The sequence below is a fragment of the Protopterus annectens genome, chromosome 4.part1 (genome assembly GCF_019279795.1).
Source record: "Protopterus annectens isolate FY-2018-M chromosome 4.part1, PAN1.0, whole genome shotgun sequence".
Classification (NCBI taxonomy): Eukaryota; Metazoa; Chordata; order Ceratodontiformes; family Protopteridae; genus Protopterus; species Protopterus annectens.
The window spans coordinates 699475733-699500270 of NC_056734.1; the positions used below are offsets into that span (position 1 = coordinate 699475733).

General features: G+C 43.7%; 1 protein-coding gene across 1 annotated transcript in view; it reads right to left on the reverse strand.

The window, feature by feature from the left end:
- GFM1 (G elongation factor mitochondrial 1) overlaps positions 1-24538 on the reverse strand; it is a 1399365-nt gene that overhangs the window by 1071552 nt on the left and 303275 nt on the right. Inside the window, 1 exon segment of the mRNA XM_044070477.1 lies at positions 13819-13973. Within this exon segment, the coding sequence (XP_043926412.1) occupies positions 13819-13973 (155 nt within the window).

Sequence of the window (24538 nt, forward strand, 5' to 3'; positions counted from 1 at the left end):
TAAGTCAGGGCTGTGTCCCACAATGCCATGGCTAGTCTGTAAAGGGGTTAGGAATGTGTACCCCCCTGCTTGTGTATGTACCATATCACCGTGGTGTTGTCCGTCTTTATCAATAGCTGTCCTGGATGAAGTAAATCCTTGAAGGCTGTCAGGGCATTCTGAACAGCTAACATCTCCTTCTGGTTGATATGCAGATGCATTTGTTTTGGGCAACATATGCCCTGAATGCATCTCCCTGCCAGGTGGGCTCCCCAAGCATAGTCTGATGCATCTGTAGTTAGGGTTTGGGTGGCAGGGAGTAGAGTGAATGACCATCCCATGTTCTGGTGACATGTCTCTGCCCACCAAAGAAACTCGTGTTGTAGGCAGGGAATGAGAGGGATCATTGTTTCCAGACTGTGACAACGTTGACTCCATAAACGTTTTAAATGCCACTGTAGTTTCCTCATATGCAGTCTTGCATATGGAATTAGTAGAATGCAGGATGCCATGAACCCCAAAGCCTGCAGAATTTGTCTTGCAGATAACTGGGTTTTTGTTGCCATCTGTTTGAAGTAAATAGTCAGTTGCCTTTGTTTGTCTGGCGTAAGGTAAGCCATCTGGGCAGTTGTATTCAAGCTTGCACCCAGGAATGTAATTTTTTGAGAGGGTACCAGTTGAGGTTTCTTTTCGTTTATTGTGTACCCTAGGCATGTTAGAAGCCTTTTTACAAATGCCAGATGTTGAAGAAGAATGTCCTTGTTTTCTGCTTGCATGAGACAGTCGTCCAAGTAAGGATAGATCTGTATGCTTCTTTGTCTGCAAAATGCAATTACTGGTGCCAGGCACTTTGTAAAGACCCTGGGCGCAGTAGATAAGCCAAATGGCAGTGCAGAGAATTGGTAATGCATGAAACCAGCCTTGAAACGGAGATATCTTCTGCACGATTCCCTTATTGGGATATGCAGGTAAAGTCTAGAGTCACTAACCAAGCATTCTTGCCCAGCATGGGCAGAAGCTGTTGTAAAGTCAGCATTTTGAATTTTGGGATGTCCAAGAATGTGTCCAAAATCGATAAATCCAATATTGGATGCCAGGCATGGTCTTTTCTGGGTACCAGGAACAGTCTTGAATAAAACCCTTGCCCTTTTTCCTGTTCTGGTACTGGTTGAATAGCCCCCATATCCATGAGGGATGTAACTTGTTTCTGTGCCTCTGCCCATTGATTTTGTGGCAGATTTGGCCAACCGTTTGGAACTGGCAAGGTATGGAAATGAAATCTGTACCCCTGGGATACTATGTTTAATACCCACTTGTCCTGGGTTACTAACTGCCAATTTTGAGCATGAAGTGCTAATCTTCCCCCCAAGGGGGCTGCCAAAAGATAAGTGCTTGGTGATGGCAGAGGGAAGTCATTGAGACTGCTTACTCTAGGATTGTGCTTTGTTTTCTCCAGATTTGGAGGCAGAGGCACCCCATTGCTTTGACCTGTAAGAACCCTGTGATTGGTATCTAGAGCCTTTTGAGTGCCTGGATTTGTCTTGTGAGGCTCTGTTGGACACAGGAAAGGACCAGTTTTTTTGTAGGCCAGTGTCTACTGAATCTGGGTGGCTGCACTTGTAAGAAATATTTTACAGTTTGCATAGATTTAGCTTTGTCTTCCATTTTCTTTAAAACCCCTTCTGCCTTATTACCAAACAGAGTATCATGCTGTGAAGGTGCATCCAACAATTTAGCTTTAACATTTTCAGGCAGATTTTGCTCCTTGAGCCAGGCATGCCTTCTAATCACAGATCCAGTAACTGCGGCCTTGCAAGAGGCCTCCAAGGAATCAAAACCACACTGCAAAGTATGCTTTCCAACCTGTTCTGCTGCATGCAATAATTCCTGTAATTCTTTGTTTTCCACACATTCAGAAATCAACATCAGTTTCTGTTTCAATAATCCCATAACATGCTGTTGATATTTCAGCATATGAAGCTGTCAGTTTAAGGCCCTAATTGCCAAGGTTGCAGACGTATAAACTTTATTTCCTCATCTATCCAGCACCATGGAATCTCTATCAGAGGGGGTAGGGTTCTTGGCTGAAGAGGCCTTTACACCTTTAGGACCCTGTGAGGTAGTTTTAGGGTCAGCAGCAGGATTTTTGAATAAAAATTTGTGGGAGTCAGGAACCCTGTAATATCTGTCTGGCTTACTACGAATCAGGAGCCATGCTAGATTCCGAAAATACATCATCTACAATGTTTAATACAGGAGGTATAGCCAAAGGCCTATGCTGAGGAAGAAGAAGGAAATCCCTAAGCCTCTTTTTTGATTCGAAGAAATCCTGACTCTCCCAATGAAAATAGTCTCTTAAAGTATGCAAGGTTTCTCCAAAAGAATAATCTTCAGGAGGAGATACAGATGGGATGGATTCTTCTGAAACTGAATCCTCATAGGATGGTACAGAAAATTCCTGATCAAAAGAGAAATCAGAAGAAATAGAAACCTGATCTGAAGATTCATAATCAGTGTCTTGCCTAGGCCTCTTATCAGGAGGAGGTTGTGAACCCCTGATCAAGGTAATTAAATCCTCAGCCATTTTGATCATCTGTTTTTTAGGCATAGGGGCTTGAGCACACGGCTCATGCATCTTTTTTTAGCCTTAGAAGTTGTTTTTGTTTTTGAAGCTGGCGTCGGTTTTATATAGAAATGTTGAGGCCTGAAAACACCCTCAGAAGCCGGTGCCTGCTCAGCGGCTCCGGACCCATCCGAAGGAGAGACATCCACGGGTACAATACTCTGAGAATCTCGCGGCATACCGGACTCCGCATGGGTCTAGGTAGAGGCCTGCAACTCAAAAGTAGTGGGTATCAGGGTCTGTGAAAGCACCTCACCGGTGAACTGGCGACTGGCTTAGAAGAAGCTTCGTCGTCGGTATTGGACCTCAATGGTCTGTGTCTCTGTCCTTTTCTTTGTGTTTTTTGTGAACTCCGGTAGTCGGATTGCTATCCCACGACATTTCAGGATAATTAAATCCATTTCCAAAATATTTTGAAGCAAAGATATACCGACGCTTAATAGTGCGTTGGTTAAATCTAGCACAAAACCGACAGCAAGGCACGTTATGATCTGTGCCTAGGCAAGGAATACAGTATAAATGAAAATCCTTATGAGGTATTTGCTTCCCACAAGTAATGCAATTATTAACTTTTACTGACATCGGTAAGGAGCAAGAAAAAGTTTCCCCGATGGGGTACTTAGCTTTAGTAGAAGACTTCGGTTCTGAAACTCGAATGCGAAAATTTCAGGAGTCGACTGGCACTTGCGAACTGCTTCGGGCAGCGCATGGCAAGAAAGACTGAAGAAAATGCCGTCGGCTGCATGTTTTATACCCTGACGACCTGACGTCATGGAAGAGGAGACAGCAACAGACGCAGGACCCAAGACTTTGATATTCAGGCTGACTGAGGGCAACCTGCCAGCAGATTACCCAAATGTAATAACTGCAACTGTGAAACACGAAGAACATCTTGAATTTCCCTTGTGAGGAACCTTTGTGGTTTCTCCAATTGCTGCAGGTGCTTAGAAAGCTACATACCAAAAAGGGCATTGTACTCAATTATTGGCCTGATGAGGGAAGAGTACAGGGAAGTAATATGTCTTTTTTTTCTGGAGGCAATGCCTTTATTTATGACATGAGCAATATAAAATGCCCTTCTTACCACTGTGGAGATATGGTGGTCAAAGGTAAAGTTGTTGTTAACCTGTGTGCCCAGGTCTCTCACCACTGAGTGCATACTTGAGGCATTGCTACTGATGTGGTAGTTAGCAGGAACATTGCTTTTACAGAAAAGAATGATGATACATTTTTTTGCATTGAGTTTAAGGTTGTGACTTTGGCACCAATCATTTGTTTGTGTAATACCCTCTTGAAGGATGTTGACAATCTTGAGATTCTATGACAGCTCCCAGTTTGAAGTTATCAGCAAACTTTGTCAGCCACAGGCCTTTAGTTTTTGCTTGTACTTTGGTGCAATAGATTTCAAACAGTAGAGGTCCTAGGACTGATTCCTGTGGAATACCACTGGTTACGGTCTGCTGTTGGAGGTGGATTCCCCTATTCTGACTACATGACTTCTATCGGTGAGCCACTTAGCGACCCATCTAACGATATAAGGGTTGGGTGAGTTTGTCAATGTTGCCTGAGTGGGGGATAGTGTCAAATGCCTTAGCTAAGTCCAGGTCTGTATGCACAGATTTCCCCTTATCCAGAGCCCAGACAGCACCCTCCTCACACAAGGGTGCAGAAGGGCCTTCGCCAACAAAGATGGCTTGAAGTTCATGTGCAGATATTACAAAACAGACCCAGAAATAGCAAACTTGGAACTGGGTAGTGCTACAGCTGAACTAGTAGGGTGTATAGTAAAATGTGACTAAAAATAGTTCAGACATATATATGTTCCATCCATTTGTGATTTCACAATAAGCAATTATATTTTAGATGAAATCTGAAGATTGAATGGAGGTCCCAACCAATATCCCTTCGATTAAGGGTAAAACTTAAAAAGTCTGTTCTCAGAAACAATACAGCAGGTAACATCAGGTGAACATGAGCTCTGTAGACCAGACTGTTCTTCACAAAGATTCACAGCTAGTACTCCCAAAAGAAAAGTGAACTATTTGACAAGACGCTAACAGAATAAGCTCTGATGACTCTTTCCCAGTGAATGGTAACAAAAGTCAGCTGCCAGTTTGAAAAGGTTTAATTGCTCAGATGGGTACCAATCCTATTTTAAGCAAAGGAAATAGACAACTGCACTATCTGAAAATCTTTAGCCCTGAAATTGAACCAAAAAGCTGTCTCCTGTGATCACTTAGGTACACAATATGTTCAGCAGAGTTCTAAGGATCTGTAAAATAAGAAAAACAACGGATATTACAAATGTGCTCTTACTAAGTCAGTTGATTTATAAAAGGAGCCTCGCCTTTGGTAATGTGTATCCTTTCCAAAATCAGCGTTCATCAGCTTTCTTTGAATCATCCCATATTTTACAGGTGTGCATGCTACGATGTTTTGTGCCCACTATATAAAACATGTCTAACTCTAAAGCCCTCTAGTTTGTCACAGCCATTAGAGAGCACTTTTTCTTCAAATTAGGGAAAAATGAAGATACACTGAGATTTTCAGAAAAAGTAAGTAAGAGGATAAAAGAAGAATGCAGCAATGTGATGGCTGTTGCAGTGTGTCTTATAATGAAGCCTAAATATTTATTTTTCTGTGAAGCTCCAAACTAAGGACAGTTTTAAGTGAACACCAGTTGTGATCTTTGAAAAAAAAAATGTGTACATCATTCTAAATGTCCACATGTTAAAAAAGACAAAATCATTTATTATAAAGTAAACAGGTCCTACCTACTGTATTCATCTAAGTAAAAGTTGGAAGTTATTTTTATTTTTATAAAACTAAATGTATACCTTTTCAAAATCTATGGAATACATAATGCAGCATATAAAATAGTGTATGACATACTGCATGAACCAATAAAGTACAGTTGTGTACGCACTTACCATAAATGTAGATGTTCGAGTGTATTCACTGTTGCAGTCATTACATTTGGGTAATCCTGCTGGCAGGTTGCCCTCAGTCGGCCTGAATTTCAAAGTCTTGGGTCCTGCGTCGGCTGCTGTCGCCCCTTCCCTGACGTTAGGTCATCAGGGGTATAAAAGAAGCAGCTGACGCCATTTTCTTTAGTTTTTCTTGCCCCAGATGTCAGGTGCCCCCTAAAAGGGTAGCTAAAATTTATATATATATATATATATATATATATATATATATATATATAAACTACATGCACCAATATTAACTTTACCTTCATCTACGAGCAAATACACCACATAGGTTGTATAAATCAGAGAAGGAAAGACAGGTTCCATCAGAAGAAAGGGGGATGGCGAGTGGGTAACCTGGACCGCAACAATGAATATACTCGAACATCTACATTTATGGTAAGTGTACACAACTGTACTATGTTCTTCGTGTTTCACTGTTGCAGTCATTACATTTGGGTAAAGTCCCAAAGCTATGGATGGGAGGCTGGAGCTAAACAGCATTAGGAGCGGCTATGAGGCCTTTCAGAACTGCAGTGGCAAAGCCTGCCCTGGATTTAGAGTAGAGTGGCAGATGATAGTGCTTTGTAAAGGTGTTCACTGAGAAAGGCTGCTGAAGTGGCTGCAGCTCTGGTTGAATGTGGCCTAATGCCCTTAGGCACTGGCTTGCCATGGTGTAAGTAGCAGAAACGAACGCAGTGGCCTATCCACTTTGAAATAGTCTGCTTTGAAGCAGCCTTTCCTTGTGATCCTGCAGCATATGCCACTAGTAATTGCTCTGTCTTTCTGAAAACTTTGGTTCTGTCCAAGTAGAATCCAAGCTGTCTGTGTACATCCAAATAATTCAGAATTCTCTCCCCCTTGTTCTGTGGATAAAAAGTTGGCAGATGAATTGTTTGGTTAAGAGCCACACTGGACACCGCCTTAGGCATAAATGTTGGGTTTGTCCTCAGAGAGACCCTGTCTGTATAAAAAAATGATAAAAGGTTCCACAGCCATGAGTGCCTGTAGCTCTGAAACTCGTCTTGCAGAAGTTATTGCTAGGAGCCGAGCTGTTTTCCAAAATAAAAACTTTATATCAGCAGTAGCAGCTGGCTCAAAAGGAGGCAGGGTAGCAGCTGGCTCAAAAGGAGGCAGGGTGAGTTTTTCCAAGACATAGTTGAGGTCCCATGCAGGCATTGGTGATCTCCTTGGAGGCCTTTATTTTTGGCTCCTCTGAGGTACTGTTTTAATAAGGGATGAGAAAAGATTGATGGCTCTGTATTGTAATGAGCCGAAATGGCAGAGGCATGAATTTTAATAGATGAAAAAGATAGGCCTTTGTCCAGCATCTCAGTTAAATATTGCAAAATATGAGGAATATTTGGCACAGCTGTATCAGTTCCTTGTGCCTGGTTCCAAGCACAGAATCTCTTCCATTTTCCAGCATAAGATTTTCTAATAGTAGGCCTTCTGGCCTCCAAAATGACATCCATCACAGCTTTACTGAGAGGTGTGTTTTGTATGACTACATTATCTGCCATGCTGCCAGGTTTAAAGTCCTGAGTTGGCTGTGCAGGATCTGATTGTTTTGCAGGGACAGTAGATGAGGTATTTGAGGTAAGGTCCAAGCTGGGCATTGAGACAAGTTCTTTAGGATTGGAAACCAGTACTGGCAGGGCCAGTCTGGTGCAATCAGTATCATTTTTGGCTTCCCCTGTCTGACCTTTAGGAATACCTTGGGGAGGAGAGGTAGTGGGGGAAAAGCATATACTGATAGGGCATTCACTTTCCATGCTTGTCTGTGATAAGTCCTTGTGCAGAATCTTTTTAGTTGGTAGTTGTGAGGGGTGGCAAATAGATCTATGTCCGGGCATCCCCACTTCCTTGTTATCATGCTGATGACTTGTGGATCTAGCTGCCACTCGTGGGGATCCATGAGGTTTCTACTTAGTTCGTCTGCCAGAGTATTTTTCCTTCCTGGCAGGAATTGTGCCTGCAGATGTACTTGGTAAGTTAATGCTGTGTCCCACAAAGTCATGGCTAGTCTGCAAAGGGGTTAAGAATGTGTGCCCCCCTGCTTGTTTATATACCACATGACCGTGGTGTTGTCTGTCTTTATCAGTAGTTGTCCCGGATGAAGTAGGTCCTTGAAGGCTGTCAGGGCATTCTGAACAGCTAGCATCTCTTTTTGATTGATATGTAGATACATTTGGGTTGAGGACCATGTGCCCTGAATCCATCTTCCTGCCATATGGGCCCCCCAGGCATAATCTGATGCATCGGTTGTTAGTGTCTGCCTGGCTGGGGATAATGAGAATGGCTGTCCCTTGTTTTGGTGACAAGCCTTTGCCCACCATCGAAACTCCTGTTGTAGGCAGGGAATGAGAGTAATTATTGTTTCCAGGCTGTGGCAATGTTGAGTCCAAACACTTTTTAGGTACCATTGAAGTTTCTTCATATGCAGTCTTGCATATGGAATTAGTAGGATGCAGAATGCCATGAAGCCCAAAGCCTGCAGAATTTTTCTTGCAGATAACTGGGCCTTTGTTGCCAATGTTTTGAAATAGGTAGTCAGTTGCCTTTGTTTGTCTGGCGTGAGATAAGCCATCTGGGCAGTTGTATTTAAGCTTGCACCCAGGAATATTATCTCTTGAGAGGGTACTAGTTTTGATTTCTTTTTGTTGACTGTGTACCCTAGGCATGTTAGAGGTCTTTTCAAAAATGCCAGATATTGTAGAAAAATGTCCTTGTTCTCTGCTTGAATTAGGCAGTCGTCCAAGTAAGAATATATTTGTATTCCTCTTTGTCTGCAGAATGCAATTACTGGTGCCAGGTACTTTGTAAAGACCCTGGGCGTGGTAGATAAGCCAAACGGCAGTGCAGAGAATTGGTAATGCATTGAGCCAGCCTTGAATCTGAGGTATCTTCTGCATAATTGTCTAATTGGGACATGCAGGTATGCCTCTTTTAGCTCTAGAGTCACCAGCCAAGTGTTCTTGCCCAGCATGGGCAGAAGCTCCTGCAAAGTCATCATCTTGAATTTTGGTATATCCAGGAATGTGTTCAGAATAGATAGGTCCAATATTGGTCTCCAGGTCTTGTCCTTTCTGGGTACCAAGAACAGTCTTGAGTAAAATCCTTGTCCTTGCTCTGGTACTTGTAGAATGGCCCCCATGTCCATGAGGGATGAGACTTGTTTTTGTGCCTCTGCCCATTGATTTTTTGGCAGATCTGGCCAGCCGTTTGCCTTTGGCAGGGTATGGAAATGGAACTTGTACCCTTGTGACACGATATTTAGAACCCACTTGTCCTGGGTTATAATGTGCTAATTTTGAGAAAAAAGTGCTAATTTTCCCCCTAGGGGTGCTGCCAGGAGATAAGTGCTTGGTGCAGGCAGGGGGAATTCATTGGGACTGTTTCCTGTATGGTTGTGATTTGTCTTCTCCAACTTTGGAGGTAGAAGCACCCCATTGCTTTGACCTGTAGGAACCTTGCGCCTGGGATCTGCCTCTAGGGCATCTGGATCTGCCCCTTTGAGGTCTGCCTGACACAGGGAAGGACCAATTCTTTGTAGGTCAGTGTTTACTAAACCTAGGTGGCTGTACTTGTAAAAAATCTTTGACAGTTTGCATAGATTTAGCTTTGTCCTCCATTTTCTTTAACACCCCCTCTGCCTTAGCACCAAACAAAGTATCACGCTGTAAAGGTGCATCTAATAATTTAACTTTGACAAGATCAGGCAGATTTTGTTCCTTTAACCAAGCATGCCTCCTAATTACAGAGCCTGTAACTGCGGCCCTGCAGGAGGCCTCCAAAGAATCAAAACCACATTGTAAAGTATGCTTTCCAACTTGTTCAGCTGCATGCAGTAAATCCTGCATTTCCTTGTTTTCTGCAGATTCAGAGTTTAATAACATTTTCTGTTTACGCAATGTCATGACATGTTGCTGATATTTGAGCATATGAAACTGACAGTTTAAGGCCCTTATAGCCAAAGTAGCAGATGTGTAAACCTTTTTTCCCCATCTATCCAGTGCTCTAGAATCTCTGTCAGAGGGGGCAGGGTTTTTTGCAGCGGAAGCCTTAACTCCTTCGGGATCCTGTGAAATAGTTTCGGGGTCTGCAGCAGGGTTTTTAAAAAGGAATTTATGAGAGTCAGGAATCCTGTAATATCTGCCAGGCTTAACAGGAGCAGGAGGTAAGGAGTCAGGGGTAAGACTAGGCTCCGAAAACATCATCTATAATATTTAACACAGGTGGAATGGCTAGTGGCCTGTGTTGAGGTAGTAAAAGGAAATCCCTGAGCCTCTTTTTAGATTCTGAAAAATATTGGCTCTCCCAGTGGAAATGCTCCCTCATGGTATGCAAGGTTTCCCCAAAAGAATAGTCCTCTGGAGGAGAAGCTGAAGGTATTGATTCTTCAGCATCAGAATCCTCATGGGGGGAAGAGAATATTCCTGATCAGAAGAGGAAATCAGAAGAAATAGAAACCTGATCTGAAGATTCATAGTCAGTCTCTTGCCTACGCCTCTTATCAGGAGGGGGATGGGAACCCCTGATCAAGGTAATTAAGTCTTCGGCCATTTTGAGCATCTGTTTTTTGGGCATAGAGGCGTGTCCAGGTGGCTCTCGAGTTTGTTTCTTTGCTTTAGAAGGAGCTTTAGTCTTTGCTTTTGAAGCTGAGGTTGGTTTAATGTAAAGATGTTTAGGTCTGAATACACCCTCAGAAGCCGGTGCCTGCTCAGCGGCTCTGGACCCATCTGAAGGAATAGTATCCGAGGCTCCAATACCTTGAGTTTCCAGCGGCATGGCGGACTCCACGTGAGAGTCGGTAGTGGCCTGCGACTCTAAAGTAGCGGGCTTCAGGGGCCTCACTGAGAACCAGCGACTAGCTTAGGAGAAGCTTCGTCGTCGGTTTTGGGCCTTGGTTGTCTATCTCTCTCCTTTTCTTTGCGTTTTTTGTGAACTCCGGTAGTCGGATGGCTATCCGACGACATTTCTGGATAATTAAACCGGCGTCCAAAATAGTTTAAAGCAAAATCATACCGACGCTTAATAGTGCGTTGGTTAAATCTAGCACAAAACCGACAACCAGCAACATTGTGATCAGGGCCTAGGCAAGGAATACAGTAAGAATGGAAGTCCTTATGAGGTATTTGCTTTCCACAAGAAATACAATTATTTACTTTTTCTGACATTGGTCTTGAGCAAGAAAAAATTTTCCCCAATGGGGTACTTAGCTTTATTGAAGACTTCGGATCTGAAACTCGAACACGAAAATCTCAGGAGTCGGCCGACTGGCACTTGCGAACTGCTGCTGCTTCAAGCACTGCGTGGCAAGAAAGACTAAAGAAAATGGCGTCAGCTGCATCTTTTATACCCCTGATGTCAGGGGAAGGGGTGACAGCAGCCGACGCAGGACCCAGGACTTTGGAATTCAGGCCGACTGATGGCAACCTGCCAGCAGGATTACCCAAATGTAATGACTGCAACAGTGAAACACGAAGAACATCAGAAATTTACAAAGGTTTGAGAAAAGAAAATGGAGAAGTAATTTACAAAGAAACAATGGGAAGAAACCTGTATGTATGTCACAAAGTCCAGAAGGTTTAGGATTTTTCCATGGAAGTGCTTGAAGAGGTATTTTTACACCCCAAACAGATTTCAGTAGCTTCTTCCTCAGTTAGATAGCAAATGTTACAAATGTGGTAAGGAAAAAAGAGTTAACTGGACACATGCTTTTTTGGGAGTGTAATGAGTTAACAAGATTTAAAAATTTTCCTACATAGTATCTAAACAGCAATGTTAAGGAGCCAAATAGTTATAACTAAAACAGTAATGGTAGGATACAGGATCTGGATTGCCTAGACATAGTAAGGGTTTAGGTTCATAGGTTCATACTAGGCTATCTGCCCTGGGGCATTTATAAGTCTAGCCCGATTGTGTTTGGCTTATGCCACCCCTTGATTTGAGTATACTGTGCCCTTTTTAAAGTTTAGTTTACTGTGCCTCTGTCTAATAGTGACATGGAAGTAATCCCCGGGACAAACCTACGATCCCCCATCCACTCATCAAGATTCTTCTTGAAGAGAGTCAGTGAGGTGCTCTGCCTAACATGAATTGGAATTCTATTCCAGAGCGAAGGGAGCCTCTGGATTATGAATCTGTCCCTCCAGCATGTTCTATTTATTTCTGTGCTGAGGTTCAAGTCCCTCGAGCGCGTGGCTCTAAGGGATTTAGATTTACTGAGATGGAGCATGTCCACTAATTCTGGGTTGGACATAACTTTATATGTCAGGCACAGATCGCCTCGAAGTAGGCGGTATGCAATTGAGTAGAGCTGGAGTTTGTTTAACCGAGCAGCATATGGCATTGGCCTAATGGTTAAGGTGTTTGCCTTACAAACACAAGGTGCAGGGTTTGAGTCTCACAAGGGATAATTGGCTAGGCTTAAAATGGCTCGCAAGGGCAGTTAGCTTAGTACTAATCTACGAATCTATGAATCTGTTTGAGTCCCTTGATCCTCCTGGTGAGGTACTTTTGAGGTCTTTCTAATTGCTGCAGGTGTCGGGTAAGGTACATCCCAAAGGGGGCATTGTATTCTATGATGGGCCTGATGAGGGATGAATAAAGAGGCACGATTACCTCTCTTGATCTAGATGTGAATCCTTTCATGATGAGGTGGGCTATGTAGAAGGTCTTTCTAACCACTTTAGCAATGTGGTTGTCAAAGGAGAGATTGCTATCAACTTGGGTCCCCAGATCCCTAATTACTTTCTCTGTACTTAATGGGTTACCACCTATGTGGTAATTTGCGGGCACATTGTTTTTGCCAAAGGGTATGACTATACACTTTTTGGCATTTAGCTTTAGACCATGGCTCTGACACCAGTTATCCATCTCTGCGAGACCTTTTTGAAGGATGTTTGTGTCAGCTGGAGAGTCAATTATGGCGCCCAGTTTGCAGTCATCTGCGAACTTGCTGAGCCATAGTCCTCCCACATTGGCCTGTACCACAGAAAAGTAAATACCGAACAAGAGAGGTCCCAGGACAGAACCTTGTGGGACGCCACTTGTGACCGGTTTTGAGTCTGACATGGCCCCAGCAACTCGGACTCTGTGGGTTCTGTCTTTGAGCCAGTTTGCGACCCATCTTGTGACATAGGGGTTTATATTTAGGCTGGATAGCTTATCTATGATGCCTGAGTGGGGTATTGTGTCAAATGCCTTTGCGAGGTCGAGATAGGCTGTGTGGACTACCTTCCCTTCATCTATGGCCTTGGTGACTGTTTCGAAGAAGTCGACCAGGTTCAAAAGGCAGGATCTGTCCTTGACGAAGCCAAATTGGGTAGGATCTAGTGTCTGTAGGTCCCCAATGTCTTTGTTTATGAGTTCCATGATGATCCTCTCCATAGCCTTGCAGACTAGGCTAGTCAGGCTTATGGGGCGATAGTTTCCAGGGTCCGCAGAGGCGCCACCTTTGTGGAGTGGGACCACTGTTGCTGTACGCCACTCTTTGGGCACATATCCTGTAGTGAGGCTGAGATTGTACAGCAGTTTTTTAATGCTACAGGGTTATAATAGCAATAATAATAACAACAACAACAACAATACCCATCTGTTAACCAGGTAAGTCCAGTGGACACACATACAGTCCCTTTTCAGGCACGGCCCTCAAGAAATGTCTGGTTAAGTGATCTGATCAAGGTCACGCAGTAGGTAAATAAGGGCTGAGGTATTCAAACCTGTACCACAGGAGCTACACGTTTAAGCAAAGGCAGGAGATTAGCAATTTATGCAATGCTGGAAAGAATGAACATTTTTAAAAAGAAAGTATGTGTATATTGCATGACAATAACAACAGAAACTGTAAATATGGTTTGTTTAATTTTCTATTTATGTATGTAAAGTCACTTCACTGTTTAAAATGTGGCAACAAAGATCTTTAAAAAAAGACAGTCACAAGTTTTCAGTGCATCTGTACTTCACTTATGCTACTAGCATGCATGGCTGCTCAAAAGTAGCAGTATTTCTTTCATCGTTACTAAAATTAATTCTTGCCTGGAGGCCTCTACTCCTATTTCTTAGATGCAACTTTATCAGGGTTACCACTGCTAAAGGAGACAACCTCGGAAGGCAAACATAAAAAATATCACTCAATAATAAGTTTGACTGTAGAAAACATCCTGAGATCAATGCATCAGATTGCTGACAAAACCACAGTTTCAAATTCTACCAAGCATGCTGCTGGAAAAAAATACTTACTCCTCATTAAAGATTGCATAGTTATGAACCTCAGATGGATCTGGGAGGTAATCCAGCACAGCATCAAGAAGTGGCTGTACTCCTTTGTTTTTCAGGGCACTGCCCACCAAGACAGGAGTAAAACATCTGGTTATTGTTGCTCTCCGTATTGCTGCCTGAGAAAATTAAAAAGCAAATATCAATGTTGAATGTAGATTTGCACTGCTAATCAACTACAGCAATATGACAGAAGTGAGGACAAGACAAAATATAACAGAGAAGAAAGACATTCTATAGTAACAGAAAGGTATCAATTTGTCATACACTTGGACTGTAAGAGTTTGACTTCTCAAAGATCAAACCACTTCTCCTTATTTTTATATCCGGTACATCACCCTTTAACCTAACCCCTAGAATCAAGCATTAAAAACAAGTAAGTCATCATTCCAGTACTTAATATGGAGCATCTACTGATCAGTGCCTTATATCATAGATGCCCCTTTATTTCAACAGACAAATTTTTTAATAAAATGTTGCTGGTCACCAAACCCCTACCAACTTCTGACCACTTGTTCATGCACAGTGCCAACCTACCAGTTGTTTGCCTGCCAATTTCTTCAGATAAGAAAGCTAAGTAATAACACCTTTAGATCTAACACAGTGCAATGCAGGAACTATTCTGTTCTGTAACCCTTTTGTTATGGTAAGGCTGACATTTAGGTCACTGTGAAAATACACACATGCTCTGTGACCAGTTGTGGATATCATGTTAGCATCCCAGTACTTGTGTGCTACAATGCCCCCCTCCCCTGGGCACTTACAGAGGTTGTTGCTTCAAGTAACTATCCCTCTCCTTACTCCTGGAATAGGAAAACCAACCATCAGCTACGCCTTCCCAATCCATTAACCTTCTGGCACCTAGGCTGCTACTAAAACATAGTTAATGGTGCAGATGGGTATACTTCACCAGGCAAATAAAAGCCTTAATGTCATATGGAAAATACAGTGAGTGTTCAAGTCCTCAGATAAGGACCCTAAAAGATTTACTTTTTTCCCGCAAATTTCTCTCCAATGTTTCAATTTCCATTTAACTTCATTTATACCTGGCTTTTCACATTCTGCAAAAAAAATTCCATTTTATTTCTTGCAAAAGTAAAGCATGGGTGGAAGGGGATAGGTGAGATTCCTTTCTAGTGAATGTGATGTAATGAAACTTCTAAATTTGACTTTACATTATATCATCATCATCATCTTCTTTCGACTGTTCCCGTTAGGGGTCGCCAGAGCAGATCACCTGTTTCCATTTGTTCCTGTCCTCTGCATCTTGCTCTGTCACACCAACCATCTGCATGTCCTCTCTCAGCACATCCATGACCCTTATCTTAGGCCTTCCTCTTTTCCTGTTACCTGGTAGCTTCATCCTTAGCATCTTTTTCCCAATATACTCAGCATCCCTCCTCAGCACATGTCCAGACCAACGTAATCTTGCCTCTAAAACTAAAAACAGGCGAACCAGAAACGACTGCTGAAGACTGATTTATTAAAAATAAAACCAAGCAACACAAAGTACTAAGCGCTTTCACCCATAAATGTTCTGGGCATCATCAGAGTACTACAAAATGCATACACTAGCTTCCATTTAAATGGATATACTAATTAACTAATTAAACAATTAGTTGCCAGTGGTAACATATTGTGTAGTGAAGTTTATAAAAGGGCTAAAACACATACATTTTATATGCCAAGACTTGTATAAAACAGAATATGCAATGTATAAACAATCATACTGAATGTCTGTAAAACATAATAAACAATGTACAATAACATTATAATAATAATGGATAAACCGACACATTATAAAAATCGTGAAGAATAAATAAATAAATAAATATACCCAATATTCAAAAATCAACTCAATATCAAATAAAATGCGACTTATATTTAAGAATACTAGCTATTGAAATATGTTCGTTAATACCTGGTAAAAAACTAGCATTTAGTCTTAGTTGCCATAAACATTCTTTAGCCTCTAATAAGGTCTTGCCATCACCTCCTTTGTTGTTATTGTATGCAATTCTATCAATCACAAAGAATAAGAACCTTTTAAAATTCTGACATTTTTGACTGTGTATATAAAGAGAACTAGCATTTCTTTCCTTTTTTATGTCTCTAATGTGTTCTACTATCCGTTCTCTAAGCTTTCTAATGGTTTTGCCCACATAATAAGCTGGACAAGATGAACAGGTAGCAAGATACACCACCATTTTAGTATTACAGTTGCAGTGACCTGGACATCTAATAGTTTTACCAAAATTGTATACTGCAGCATATGGTCCATCATTGATATATTTACAGATACGACATGCACAAGTCCTGTACGACCGTCGGCTAGTCATGGTTCGGGAGGTTCTATAGGAGGAGGGGCCAACGCAGGAAATGTTCAGCGTGGCAATCTACCTTCAAATACAGCACCAAACACTAGGGACGATTTTAACAGAGGCACTGAACGTCGACATTGCAATTTGATGGATTTAAAGGACATTTTAGCAGCTCCTTCCTTCAACAGTATTCAACAAACCAACAATAATGACTTTGGTAGTCTAAACAAACAGTTTACAGAGTTTGAAAAGGCGTTAAAAACATTCATATCCCTACAGATGGATAACACCTTTTTAGAAAGGTCCCTGGAGTTGGGACAGGTACCAAAGGGACTTCGTTTGTTTAAACTTCCGTTCGGATTTATAGAAGGGACAGAACTCTTTGATGAACTGTTGCATCTGTTCGATAGAACAGGTATTGAATTAATTAAGCTGATTATACGCAACAACAATAACAAACTTTTAGTTATGTACTCACCATAACTTCAGATGTTTGGGATCCATCTCGCCTACATTCTGGCTGATGGGTTCGGAGCCGATCCTCGGCTCCGACTCGGCACGCTTATGCCAAAGAGCGAAGTCTCTTATTGGCTGAGCTTACTATATCCCAGGATGCACCACTACCAGTCCCCCAGATCTAGTTTGTCCGCATACATGCACACACGCATGCACTGCTTATATAACATTGACAGATGATACAAGATAACAAAACAGTAGAACCCAAACCGTTCAATCTCTTCTGATCTCCAAGGCAGGGGGAAGGAGGGTGGGTATTAGGAATGTAGGCGAGATGGATCCCAAACATCTGAAGTTATGGTGAGTACATAACTAAAAGATGTTATGTGATCCTATCTCGCCTACATTCTGACTGATGGGACAGCGTCCCTAGCACCTAAGTCCTGGGTGGCTCACTGGAAAACACTCCTGAGTACCGTGGAACCAAATGATGCTCGTCCTTTAGATGCCACATCCAATTTATAGTGGGAAATGAAAGTGTGCGGGTTGGACCAAGTAGCCGCAGCACAAATCTCAGAAATAGCGAGCTTGGAATGGAATGCAATAGAGGTAGCAATAGCTCTAGTAGAGTGAGCTTTGACAGAATCGTTTTACCCAGTTTATTATCTGAAAAGGACACAAACAATTGATCTGTTTTCCGAATTTGCTGAGTCCTATCTAGATAGAAGCGCAATTGCCTGTGAACATCCAATGTATGGAAGGTGTATTCCGCTTTGTTTGAAAATTTTGGAAAGAAAACTGGTAGCTCTAAAGATTGTTGGAGACAGAGATTAGAGCAAACTTTTGGAACAAAAGATGGATTAGGTCTAAGTGATACTCTATCCTTGTGAAAAATCAAATACGGTGGTTTGATAGATAGGGCTTGAAGTTCTGAAACTCTTCTTGCAGAGGTAATTGCAATTAAGAAGGCAGTTTTCCAAGACAGATATTTCAACTCACATGTAGCAGCCGGTTCAAAGGGGAAGATGTTAAGGCACGAAGTACCAAATCAAGATCCCACGGAGGCGCAGGATGAAAAATGGGGTCTTAAAAGCACAGCACCTTTCATGAAAGTTTTACATAATCTGCTGCTCATCAACGGTGGGTCTGTGGAATCGTGAAATTTGGAGATAGCTGCTAGTTGGACTTTAATAGTAGAGACTGAAGATCCTTGATTAAACAAGGATGTTAAAAATTTCAAGACCTCTGGTATCGGGGCAGTAATAGGGTCTAAGCCTCTGAGTTGAGCCCAGATAGCAAACCTCTTCCACTTACTGTGATACAACTTCTTAGTGGTGGGTTTGTGGGCTGAAGATAAAATGTGAATAACTTCCGGGTCCAAGGTGTGATTTCTGACTATAGTCGGAAGTGGAGGAGCCAAGCTGTTAATTTCAAAGTGTGAAGGGACTGGTGCTGTTGTCCCAACTGATGAACCAGAAGGTCTGGAATTAGATCCAAGAACCAAGGACCGTCCAGAGTATATTTCTGTAGGTAGGGGAACCATACCTGACGAGGCCAGTACGGAGCAATTAGAATCATTGTGGACCCCAATTGGGAAGCTTTCTGGATGACTTTGGGGAGGAGTGGAATCGGAGGAAAAGCATAGAGCAGTCCTGTTGGCCAAGGTTGGACTAGAGCATCCATAGCTGTCTCCCCTTGATGCGGGGTCAAGGAAAAGAACCTTTTGCACTTCGTGTTTCGTGGTGTTGCAAACAGGTCGCAGCACGGAATCCCCCATCTTTTGAAAATCTGAGCTGCTACTGTTTCGTTCAGAGACCACTCGTGAGGAGAGAGAATAGTCCTGCTCAGTCTGTCTGCCAATACATTGGATTTGCCTGGAATGTGGGTCGCTACCAGGAAGCGCTTGGTAGCCACTGCCCATTCCCACACCCTCATGGCCTCTCTGCAAAGGGGGTAAGATCTGGTCCCTCCTTGTTTGTTTAGATACCAGACCACCGACATGTTGTCTGTGTGGATGGCGATAATGCCTTGAGGGAGAAACTTGTGGAGGGCTTGTAAGGACAGAAGTACAGCCCTCATTTCCAACACATTGATATGGAGAAAGTTTCGTTGGGAAGCCAAGAACCTTGAACTGACCTGCCCAGACAATGCCCCCCACCCGTCTGGGAGGCATCCGTAGTCAAGGTGGCCACCGGAGGGGGTATAACAAAGGGTCTTCCCTGATTCAGATTGGATGGCAGAAGCCACCAGCAGAGGTCCCGTTTGCACGTTTCTGTAATCAGTATGTGATGATTGAGGGGGAGATCTTGAAAAGACCATTGTGTCGATAATAGCCACTGGAGAATCCTCATGTGCAACCTTGCCAGAGGAACTAGGAGAACCGTGGCAGACATTGAACCTAAAAGTTGCAGGACCATCCTGGCTGGGGCTTTGGATCTTAGAAGCAGGGCTCGGACCTGATTTTGTAATGTTTGTATCCTTTCGGTAGGAAGGAAGATCCGCATTAATTTTGAGTCTTATCTCTGCTCCTATGAATCTTATGCGCTGAGAAGGCAGCAAGACAGACTTTGACCAGTTGAATGTAATTCCCAGGGAAACACCCAGGAGATGGTGGCTTGTAGGTTCTCTAGTAGTAGATGCCTGGTGGTGGCAGTCAGGAGCCAGTCGTCCAGATAGGGAAACACTTGGAATCCGAGACTCCTCAGGTGAGCAGTCACTACTGCCAAACACTTGGTGAACACCCTGGGGCTGTGGTGAGACCAAAGGGCACTGCACAAAATTGGTAATGACTGTCTCCCAGGCTGAAGCGCAGATACCTCCTGGACGCCTGATGTATCGGTATGTGATAATAGGCGTCCTTGAGATCTATGGAGCACATCCAAACATCTTTCTCCAACAATGGGAGAATGGATTGTAAAGTGACCATTGAATTTGGACTTCATGACGGACTGGTTTAGTTTGCTGAGATCCAAAATGGGTCTCAGGTCCCCTGTCTTTTGGCACTAAAAGAACCTTGAGTAATTTCCGGATCCGATCTGGTCTGTGGGGACGGTTGGATGACTCCTTTTCTAGCAGCTTTGAAGCTTCTACGGCTGCAATTTCTCTTTGACTGGGTGGTGGGTCCGGGATTTTTTTGGAGGGTGGGGGTGGGCATGTGAAGGGAATGGTGTAACCTCCGGCAATAATCGAAGCACCCATCTGTCCTGAGTAATAGACTCCCAGGCTTTTAGGTGCTTGGCAACGCGGCACCCGACTGGCTCGGAGCAGCACAGCCGGGCAATCCCTCATGGAGTGTGGGAGGCTGAAGAGCCACGAAAGGACTCACGGTCTCCAGTGTTGCGGGGCCTCTGCCGCCTCTGGGACGGCGTCTCCCAGAAAAATTTCCCGTCCTCTGCCTCTGGAAGGGGAATCTTCCTGCTGTTGAGGAAAGAATTTCTGTGATTTATGGAACCACATCTTCCCTCCTCTTTAGCCTTGGGATAAGGCCGAAGGGAGTGGAAAATCGTGCTACGGCAGATAAAGTCTTTCCCTCCTGCTCACAGCGGTAAGAGTGTCTTTTACCTTGGGTCCAAACAAAGAGGACCCATCAAAGGGAGCGTCGGCAAAGGAAGACTTGAAGGCCTCCGCGAAATGACACAAATGGAGCCAGGCTCGTCTTAGAGAGCCACGCCTGTGCCTGCCGCCCCTTCGCCGCATATGAAATGAGCTTCATGGACGAGTTAGAAATCGAGGTAAGGATAGCCAACTGAGAGCTAACCGCCTGGGCTAGCTGCTCAGGTAGGTTACCTGAGAGGGAGTCTGAGAGCTCCTTGACCAGATCCCTCTGTAGTCTGGTGAAATGTGCCAAATAATTCAGGGACCTCAGAGTAAAGGCCGCTGAAGTCAGGGTGCGCTTCCCTGCAGTCCATGCTCCTAGACTCCTTATTAGGAGGGCGGACGGACGTTGAAGCCTCTGCCACGTCCTGCTGGGTAGCAGATGCCACCACCATGGCATCTACAGCCACGCCTTTCGTTAAGAACTCCTTCTCGGGTGGGGCAGACAAAAATTTGTTAGGGCGAGAAGGCACTGGTTCCACAGTATCTGGATGTTCCCACGCCTCCGACAAACCAAATCCAGGAGCTCGTCGAAGGCGGAGACACCCAGGAGGCGGAGGGCTGAGCCCGAAGGCCTTGAGGAACACCGACTCATCAGCGGAGGGGTTTGGAATTCCAGCCGCCTCATTGCTTGAGGATCTCTAGAATGTCTGCAAATGAGACATCATCCGAGGGCGACTTTGGGGACCCCTCCGCATCATCAAGATCAGTGTCCGATGTAAGAGACTCATCGGGGAGTCCACGTGCTTCCTCTTGCGATCTCTTCCTTGGCGGCTCCTCCAAGACAACTCCGAAAGACCCTCAGGAGGAGGGAACCCCCAGTGGGGGTAACCTCAGGCCCGGGGCTCCGCTGCCTAGAGACAGTTTAACTGCCAAAGACCCAGTCTTCATGCCCAGGGAAGGTGCGGTAAAGCCGTAGAGATGGCCGAAGAAGATATGGCCAAGGCACTCCTCATAGCTCTGAAGGCCAGACCCCCAGAATCCTGGGAGGGTCCAGTCTCCGGAGCCATGATAGCAGACGGAAGTCCCGCGGCCGAAGCACCGAGAGGGAGGCCTGGAACCAACAGCATTGGTCCCGAAATGTCACCCCCGGGCCCGGCCGAAGAAGTCCGTGTGCTAAACTCGGACCCGAAGGCCGGGGTTGGAGTAAGGGTTGGAGCCGACCCTAGGATCTCTACTGGCTCCATCAGCACCTGCTCCGACGGAGCCGAAGCGGTCGGAGGAGGAATGGCAATGGAATGGGCTATCGGCTCCGAAGCCAATTGGGTCGGAGCCAAAACAAATTTCTGAAAGACTGGGGACTGGAAAAGTCTTTGGAGTACCCTGTCTATGTCCGAATCTGACATCCTTGATGACCTGGAAGAGACCGAACGGGTCCGAATAGGCCTCTCCAACGGCTCCAAGGGACTAGGGGACCCGGCTCGAATCGACTCGATAATTATCGGCGCCGACGGAGTGTCCAAACCAATTTCCATCGGTGCGAAGAGGGCTTGGCGCCGAGGAGGAAGTGTCTGAGCGGACAACCTACATCGGCCCCAAGATGAGTGGAGCCGATGAAGATGACCCGCCTCTCGAGACCCCAGCCGTCGGCTCAACCCAGAGGAGTCGAGGCTGGAGGCATCGAGGCAGACCGTTCTGCCCTCGGCTCAAGTCCGTGGAGCCGAAGGAGAAGCCTGCCTATGTCTTTTGGCGGTCGGATCCGACGGGCTGGTCGGAGCCGACGCCTTTTCTTCTTTGCAGGAGAAGGAGAGGAAGCTAATGCCTCTTCAAATGAGGGTTTAATAAGGCCTTTTAAAATAAGTTTATTTTGCTAATCTTAGAGGACCATCGAGGAAAACGTGGCACACGCTACAGGACTCCTGCAAATGTTTGGCCCAAACAGTACACACAGAGAGAATGGTCATCTGTAATTGACATCTTGAAACTACACTTAGTGCACTTCTTAAACCCTGAAGGCCTAGGAGCCTGTGACATTATGGCAACCAAACTGGTGAACAGCAAACACACTAACTATCACAGAAAAATTCTTCTTTTTCTTTTCTTTAAACAAGACTGACACAATAGAAAAACAACTAAAGGTATCCAAGAACCCTAAAATAAAACGGGACTTGAATGACAACGGACTGACAGGGGAAGGCCCTTCAACTCAAATGGGACCTCTAGTCAGACAATGCACAATCACCACACAAATATTTTACCACAAAAAATATTCACTCATACACAAAAAACACGTGATAGCTGTTAAAACAGCTTTTTGTTGAATTTTAGGAAATCCCTGACAGGAAAGTAAGTGAAAAAACACTACTTAGCTCAGCCAAGCTCGAGACCACATCTTTGCTTGTTAGCGGCAAACGAGATCTGGGGGACTGGTAGTGGTGCATCCTGGGATATAGTAAGCTCAGCCAATAAGAGACTTCGCTCTTTGGCATAAGCGTGCCGAGTCGGAGCCGAGGATCGGCTCCGAACCCATCAGTCAGAATGTAGGCGAGATAGGATCACATAACATCTTTCTATTTTAAATGAACAACTGACTAGATTAGATAATAGTATTCGCCAAGACTTGTTGTTTGAACATAATAGATTTCGTTTTGATAATATTATTAAGGATATGGACAAGTTTATTAGTAAAGGGTTGGAAGTAAAAAATCACAAACTAATCAGGGATACCAATGATTATAAAAATAAGAAGGAGATTAGCAAGAGGAGAAAGGAAGGGCAGAGATGAGAATGATGAAAGAATGGAAGGCTGTTTGCCCCAGATGACATACCAATGGAAGCATGGAGGTGCTTAGTTGTTTAATGAAATTTTGGAAAGTCAGAGGATGCCAAGTGTTTTGGTACCTATCTTTAAGAATAAGGGTGATGTGCAGAGCTGCAGTAACTACAGAGGATAAAACTGATTAGTCACAGCTTGAAGTTATGGGAAAGAGTAGTGGAAGCAAGGTTAAGGTGATGATTAGTGATCAGCAGTATGGTTTCATGCCAGGAAGAGCACTACAGATGCAATGTTTGCTCTGAGTGTTGATGGAGAAATACAGAGAAGGTCAGAGAAAGCATATGACAGAGTTGTGGTATTGAGGACTGCAGTGGGAGTGACAGATCATTTGCAGTGGTGATGGACAGGTTGACAGATGAGATCAGACAGGTGTTTGCAGATGACATTGTGATCTAGAGTAGGAATCAGGTTGAGGAGACTCTGGAGAGCAGAGGAATGAGAAGACAGAATATATGTGTGTAGGATCAACAGTTCAGAGTAATGGTGAATGTGGAAGAGCCAGCTATGTTATATGGGTTGGAGACAGTGGCATGATGTGGCAGAGTTAAAGATGTTATCAGCTCATGTTGGAGACAAAGCAAGAGAGGAGATTGCGTTGGTTTGGACATGTGCTGAGGAATGCTAAGGATGGAGCTGCCAGGTAAGAGGAAAAGGCCTAAGATAAGGTTTATGGGCGTGGTGAGAGAGGACATGTGACAGAGCAAGATGCAGAGGATAGGAAGAAATGGAAAGAGATGATCCGCTGTGGGCGAAGAGAATGATGATGATGATGTACACTTTAAGGATTTAAAAAATATGAAGCATTTATTTAAGCTGGTTGAGACTGATACAGATACTAGAGATAAGCCTAATGTTTATACTACCAACCCTAGTACACCACAGAAATATAGATCAAACAACCATGTGTATGACAATGGGGAGGGGTTTTTTTTTTAGAGGAGCCGACATTGAGAAGGTCAGAGCAGTTACAGGACTGTTATGGCGGTCAGCAACATCAGCAGAACCGGTATTATCACAAAACAACACACAGGACCAACTCATTGCACTGATAGTTGTTAACTATCATAATACAATACAAACAACAGTAGATGATGTGCAAGATTGTCAGACAGGTTGCAGTATAGGTAGTATTCATGATAGTATTATTTCGTGTTTTAGCCCAAAAGACTGTTTTGAAGTACCATCACACTTTACGGAATGTACACGAGATAAATATAGACAATAATGGATGTCAATGTTCTATCATTGTTGAAGGAGGTTTTAGTGTATATAATTTTACTGACACTATTTTTAATGCTAGTTACGTTAACCTTTTTAAAAAGGGTTTTAGATTTGTTCCTTCATTTAGATTAGACATTGGAAGGATTTTAATTAATTTAAGATTATATACTAGAGCACTTAATCTTAAAATGTTCTTTGCTAACAACAAAGGTATCCAGACAGACAGTACTAGTTTTACTCTGAAAAGGAGTAGTACATTTATATCTCCACAAAACCCTATGATTCACTTATCTGAAAGGTTATGTGAAACTCAGAT